General features: G+C 43.6%; 1 protein-coding gene across 12 annotated transcripts in view; it reads right to left on the reverse strand.

The window, feature by feature from the left end:
* Git2 (GIT ArfGAP 2) overlaps positions 1–7,262 on the reverse strand; it is a 51,340-nt gene that overhangs the window by 39,692 nt on the left and 4,386 nt on the right. For all 12 annotated transcript variants that reach the window (XM_005344276.3, XM_005344274.3, XM_005344278.3 and 9 more), the window contains exons 3-6: positions 5,327–5,439; positions 4,709–4,814; positions 2,774–2,860; positions 2,534–2,664 (exon numbers count right to left, since the gene is read on the reverse strand). In XM_005344276.3, coding sequence (XP_005344333.1) covers positions 2,534–2,664; positions 2,774–2,860; positions 4,709–4,814; positions 5,327–5,439 — 437 coding nt within the window. The remainder of the gene's footprint in view (positions 1–2,533; positions 2,665–2,773; positions 2,861–4,708; positions 4,815–5,326; positions 5,440–7,262) is intronic.

Consider the following 7,262-nt stretch of genomic DNA (forward strand, 5'->3'; position numbering starts at 1 on the left):
AAAAAAAAAAAAAAAAAAAAAAAAAAAAACCAAAAAAAAAAAAAAAAAGAGCTTCAAGGCAGACTAACCTGATGCAGAACCCACCCCAGCAGCTACTTCTGCCTTTGTATCTGCCATTTCTGCAACAGGAAACAGTGTTTGTCTGCTTTTATTCCTAAAACGTTTAACCTGCCTGGAATCCTTTTAGCATGTAAGTAACTGTTACACTGAGACTATTACACACAAAGCTCGTGAGAGATTCCAAAGTCTGTGGATTCTGTTATCATCAAAGATGAAATCTAGCTCCAGCCAGTTTCTCTCTCCACATACTTCCTGACCTACCTACTACACACATCTGAACCTAACAGATGCCCTGTTTTCTCAGTAGGTGACATGGTGCTGGTCTGGGCGGAGCACCTGGCGGAGCTTTTCAGTGCTGGCTGAAATGAAGAAGCAAGGTCCAGCTTCAGAGCTGAGGAAACACTGTGTGCCTCTCACCACTCCTGATGCTTGGCTTCTCCATCCCATCTCCATGGTGATGAACATACTCTGTCCATCCCTACCTCTTACTCTTGACTGCCTTTCTTCTCTCAAGGATGCTTTATTTCCTCCTTAATAGGTCCATATCCCACCTACTCCTCAAAAGACCACTGAAGAAATTTCCTAATCACTGGGGCCACAATGAAGAAATTTTACATACGCTCATTTTCTGTATGGGTCAGTGTGGTGTGTATGTGAAATGTATGTTTGCCCATGTGTGGGCCTATATGTGTGGAAGCACATATACATGGAGGTTTGAAGTCTATATCAGGAATCTTCCTTGATTGCTTTCCACCTCACCATTGAGGCAGAGTCTTGACTGAACCCAGAACTTGATGATACAGCAAGTCTTGCCAGTCAGCTAGCCTCAGGGACCCCCATCTGCCTTCTACTGCTGGAATACAAGAGGGCTGCCATGCTCAGCCAGCACACTCACGAGGCATCTGGGTGAGTATTGAGGGTATGAACTCTAGCCTTCATGCTTGCACAGCAAGAGCTTTAATTGGTGGCCCTCTCCATAGTTCCTTACATATGCTTTTTAAACTTTATTACCTATTTCATGGGGTGTGTATGTGTGGCTCAGGGGACGACTTTTGGTAGTGGGTTCTAGCCTTCCATCTTATTGAGGCAGGGTCTCTCTGGCTTTTGTCATGCTGCACACATCAGGACAGCTGGCTTACAAGCTTTATGACTCCTCTCTCTGCCTCCCATCTTGCTGTGGTTGCTGGGATTATAGACATATGAACACTACGCCCGGCTTTTCATGTGGGTTTTGGGGACTACACTCAGATTTTCAGGGCTGTGTGACAGGGCTTTTACCTGTCAAACGTCAAGCCATGTGCACTTTTTAAGACCAACTGTCAGCACTAAATGGTAGTTAATACCCGTAATATAGCATAGGCAGAAATACTTATATCTGTGAATTTAAGGCCAGCCTGGGTTAAAGAGTCAGACCCTGTCTCAAAAAGTAAAACAAAACAAAACAAAACGGGGCTAACTGTCCATTTTGTCGACAATTCATAGGTAATTTTGCCTAATTCCTTCAGCATTTACTAATCATCTCTTCCAGAGATGTAAAGTTAGGTTTCTGGGACAGATTTTTGTCATTTCCCCTGTTTACTTCTTTGTGAACATGGTGTTTCATAGTTAGTAAATGTGGAAAAAGAAGGAAAGACATCCATCTTCTATCACCTAGACCTGCAGGTTTAAATAGACTCATTGAACCCCAGGAAGTTCCTTCATGCCCCTGCATTTCAGTTGTAGCAGGGCATGGTGGCATGTCTGTAGTCCCAGATACTAGAGGCACATAGTAAGAAGTTTGTCTAAGTTCAGAAGTTCAAGATCTGCCTGGGCAACATAGCGAGTATCTGCTTCAAAAACAAAACCACAACAGGAAAAATTTAAAGACGCATTTAAAACTTGAAGAGTGGGTTTTGTATTTGACCCCAATTCCAGCTCTCCAGCCTTGTGCCATGTTTCTAGCCCTATTTCATTCCTCATGTCACTCAGTGAGCCATTTCTCCAGTCTTCACTCTAATATTTAATTTTTAAAATTAAGATTTGTTTATTTTTATGTGTATGTAAGTGCATTTCATGTGTGCCTGGTACCCTTGGAGGCCAGAAGAGGGTGTTGGAATCCACAGAACTGGAGTTATGGATGAGGGACTATGTGGTGCTGGAATCTGAACCCTGAACCCTAGTCCTCTGCAAGAGTAGCCGTTGATCTCAACCACTGAGTAAACTCTCCAGCCAGCCCGACTCTCAATTCTTGATACCTGATTTGTATGCTATGGCTTGAACACTACTTTGTTACAAAGATTGGAAGTTAAGTACACCAGTTTATGATTCTAGATTGCCTCGTCTTGCCTGTCTCAGCTGATGCTGAAATGTCTTCTTCCATAAAATAATAGAATATAAACCTCTAAGGGCGCTGAACACAAGTCAGATACAATTCAGTCACTCAGCAAGGAATCATACTCAGCACACAGGTGGTCCAACACCCGCAGCCCCTCACCTTGCATAATCAACAGGAGTCTTCCCACTAGAATCTTGTGTGCCTGGGTCAGCTCCATATACTGCCAATAATTCAGCCTGTAAAATCTGTCCTGCTTTGGAGGCGACATGGAGTGGAGTGCTGCCTTTTTCCTAAGAATTATTAATAAAAGTAAACACAAAAAAAGAAAACTAAGTAAACAGCCTATTCAAATACAACTCAGTTTCAATCTATTATCTGAACCAATTGACGTTTCCGTACAGGATGAAAGAAGTTGGCTTGGGCTCCTAGAGATAGCAGTCTCAGACAGGTCTCAAGGTTCCCTGTTCTCACACTTGAATGGAGTTGCTGAAAAACAAACACAGAAAGAGTAGTTGTAAAAGTGTTAGGAGTGATGTGCTGGAGCAGCTGGCGACCCATTTTAATGTACTCTCTATTAGTAACAGATCTTTATTTGGCTCAGGAAAACGGGGAGTCTCTGCTGTTCACAATGGCTCTAGGCTGCAGGTGAGTCTTGCCCATTTTACCCACAAGGAACTAGAACTGCGAAGCCCAGTCTGCCCAGATGTGGGGCTTGCCAGGTAGGGCCCAACTATAACCCAAGTGGGAAGCACTTGAAAAGGAGGCTCTGCGATAGAGTGGAATGGATTTCAAGGCCTACTGCCTTCCAGCTGTGTGATCTGAGGAGAACTCTGGGCAGCAGAACCTGGGTATCTTGGTGCCATCTGCCAATGGGGTTATTGTGAGGAATCAGTGATACAGAAAATGCTTCAAAACTCGGACACGGTTACACTAGTGATTATTAGCTGCTGATCCCAGCTGCCTTACACCACCCACTGTCAATGTGCATTGCCCACCTCTCCATACAGTGCTCCCAAGAGGCTGTTCTTGGTGGGAAATACTGACACTGTGCTATGTTAATTCCTTATCATCACAGAAAGGCTTTTAAACAAGTAGAGAACAAGCCGCACTCTTTCAAGTTTAATCTAGAACTGTTCCAAATGTAGTAATAGGCACCACAGTAAGAGAGAAACCAATGTAGTCAGTATTTTTAAAATTCTTTAATTGTATGTATGTACATACGTATGTATGTCTGTGTGTGTGTGTGTGTATGCACATTGAGTGCAGGTACTCACAGATGCCAGAAGAGGGTGTCAGATACCCTGGAGCTAGAGCTACAGGTGGTTGTGAGTCATCTGATATGGGTTTTCGTCGTCATCACACACTTTCATACAAGGTCTTACTATGTAGTTCTGGCTGGCCTCGAACTCACTATATAGACCAGGTCAGCCTTGAATTCCCAGTTATCTCCCAGCCTCTGCATCCCAAAAGCCAGGGAGTAAAGGTACATGCCACCAGACTTGGCTATATATTTATTTGGTAAAAAAGGAGAGAAACTGTTTAAAACGTATTAATGAGTAGAAAAATTATATCTATGTTTATGTAAAAATTAGTACTGTGGATTGCACAATGTTGTTGAGTGAGCATCTAGCTCAAAGCACTGCTCTGAAACTCAAGATGAACATTTCTACAGCATCTCAGAACCGCCAAGGCCCAGGGAAAGCGCCCACTCGCCAGCCAACAGCCCTGCAGGCAGCAGCTCTACTCACTTCTCCAGCTCTACCTCCTCTCCCTGACATTCTAATCTTTTAGAAACAAGCACCCTGAAAACATCCTAGGCCCTTCTAGAAATGGCTATTCACTCCTTTGAAATGGCTATTATTTCCAAGTAGGGAACTTACAAAATATATATGTGAAAACTACTGAAAAACACAAATTAATTACTTAATTAAAAACCTTACAAAAAGAGGAAAACTGCTGCTTTTGAGGCATTTACTTTCCTTTGTCTAGAACGCCTAGGAGGAGGACTAACTGCGCTTCAGAGAGAAAAGAAGACTGCATTAGGGGCCGGGCGGTGGTGGCGCACACCTTTAATCCCAGCACTCGGGAGGCAGAGGCAGGCGGATCTCTGTGAGTTCGAGACCAGCCTGGTCTACAGAGCTAGTTCCAGGACAGGCTCCAAAACCACAGAGAAACCCTGTCTCGAAAAACCAAAAAAAGAAGAAGAAGACTGCATTAGAAAGCCGCCGGAACTTGGAACTGTATAAAGAGACTGGTCTCTCCTTCCTAGTGCTGCCACAAGCAAGGCAGCCACTGTCTCAGTGGCTCCCCAGGGACTGGAAAGACTGCACCTACCTTACTAAGATCTTTGGCAGTCACACTGTCATCGTCACGGCAGGGCAATCGGTGGACAAATGCTAACATCTGATATTTGGCTCTGATGAATTCTGCTTTATTGGGGCTGGTTTGAAAACAAAAAAGAAAACAGTTCACTTGCAGTTCAGACACATTTCTCACTCTTTGTACTGTAAGAAGAGGAAGTGACCAAACCCCCCACTTGAGAATACATTTCAGCAGTGTTGAAGACCTGATCTGAGAACATGTTACAGAACGCCACTTTTTCTAGCGTCTTTCTTCCCTTTCTAACTTCCTTCACGACGGACGGAGCCTCAGGAGGAAGCAGCAGTTAGTCCTGTGTTAATAGGTGAGGCACTGGGCAGAACACGGCTGCAGGGAGCCAGATTTCTGGTCTGAATGCCACTAGTTCTGATCACAACTAGTCACCAAGCCCTGGTCTCCGACTGGAGAAATCATTATGTTCAGCTGGGTAACTAGGCAAGCAATGGCCCCGTGCCTCACTCTGCCTTTCTAACAGCAAACGCCCCAGGCACAAGGCTGATCAAAATAGCCATGTTCTTCCAGCAGGGCCACTTGTTGTGAAGACATAGAAATAGTCAGAAACATTGCACTCACTGCACTTTATCCTGTGGATTAGCTTTCCGTCTTCCACTCATAATAGACGCGGGGTCCAGCAAAGAATGCTCCCATATAGAATTAGCACCATTGTTATACAAAGTCTCAACCATCTGAAACCAAGCAGTATGAGATATTTATTTTATTTCCTCAAATATTCCAAAAGAATCAGTGGGAAAAATATGGAAAAATAATGCTCTGTTAAAAACACTACCACGTCTATGTAGCGCTCATTCCTGTTTCTGATTGTGGAGTGAGACTGAGGAACTTGAGGGAGGTAGGATTCCACTCTGCTTGTAGGATAGTCTGTACGTACTTACATTACAAACTGAAGGAGGAGTGACTGACTCTTTAGGATGGCATTTGCCTGCCTGAACAAATGATATTTACCCACGTACACACTATTCACTTGATATCTCTCATTAAATACACCTATTTAAAATTTTTATTAATAATGTTAGTTTTCTTATGCATACTTAAATAACGCAATAAACAAATGTTTGAATATTCTTTCTCTCTCTCATGTTCCATTGTGAGTCATGTCCCACCCTTCAAAATCTGATGCCTTAGTGTCAGCCCTAGGATCTCCAATTACTCGCCTCTGTACCGTAAACTCTAAAACTGTAAACAAAAACAGACCTGGGAGTAGCACACTCCTTTCACGTGAGAATGGCCCTTTGGGAATTTCTAAGTACAACTTTTTTGTTTGGTTGTTTTGTTTTTTTGGAGACAGGGTTTCTCTGTATAGCCCTGGCTGTCTTGAAACTCACCTCCTGAGTGCTGGGATTAAAGGCATGCATCACCACTGTCTAGCTTAAGTAAAATGTCTTAACGAACATCTCAACTTCATTACCAAACAGGACTCCCAGGAAGGTCTGTCTGCTCGTGCAGCTCATGGGCATCTCTTACCAGTAAACCAAAACACTTGCTTTGGTACCTTGGTTCATACAAGCTTAAGGAGCACGGTGTGCAGCTGTTGCAGATTTAGTGAGATGTGGATTAAGACAAATATCACAAAATGCACTGCTGGGAAAACCTACTTCTGTACACTGTGCAAATGTCCCAGCGGAAAACTCTGTCTACAATGCATGCCCCAAGTTTCAGAAGAACTGAAGAATGTGTACCTCAAATAAAAGTACAAGGAACATGACATCGGATCTCAAATAAGACAAAGACAGCCCCCGACAAGGGTTAGGTGTGCAATCAAAACAAGCTCACTTAGTCTCTGCCTGGCAGTGAGGGCTTTAAAAATACCTCAGATGCTGAAGCGATTTCTAAGGAAATCGAGTCTACACTTCTATCAAAGCAGGAAAAAATGGTCTACAAATGTGAGCAGGTACTCAGGGATTGCAAGTTAATGAAAAGCTTCTCAGCAGTGGCTTTTATCACAGTCTACAGGAAAGAGAGACCTTTTAAAGATAACTGCTACGGCCTAGAGGGGTGGCTCAGTGTTCGAAACAAGCGCTTGTGGTTCTTGCAGACCTAGGTTTGAGTCCTAGAACCTACATATTCACAACCATCTGTAACTCCAGTTTCAGGACATCCTGTGCCCTCTTCTGGCCTCTGTGGGCACATACATACATGCAGGAAAGATACTTATAAAATAAGTAAATCTAAAAAAAGGTTAAAAAATAAAAATTTCTGGGGGCTGGAGAAATGGCTCATTGGTAAAGAGCACTGGTTGCTCTTCCAAAGTAACCAGGTTCAATTTCCAGCACTCACATGCAGTTCACAACTGTCTGTAACTCCAGTTCTAGGGGATTCTGACACCCTCATACAAACATACATGCAGGCAAAACACCAATGCATTAAAAATAATTAAGTACAAAATAATTTCTGGCCGGGCAGTGGTGGCGCACGCCTTTAATCCCAGCACTCGGGAGGCAGAGGCAGGCGGATCTCTGTGAGTTCGAGACCAGCCTGGTCTACAGAGCTA

This window comes from Microtus ochrogaster, chromosome 2, assembly GCF_000317375.1.
Source record: "Microtus ochrogaster isolate Prairie Vole_2 chromosome 2, MicOch1.0, whole genome shotgun sequence".
Taxonomy (NCBI): Eukaryota; Metazoa; Chordata; class Mammalia; order Rodentia; family Cricetidae; genus Microtus; species Microtus ochrogaster.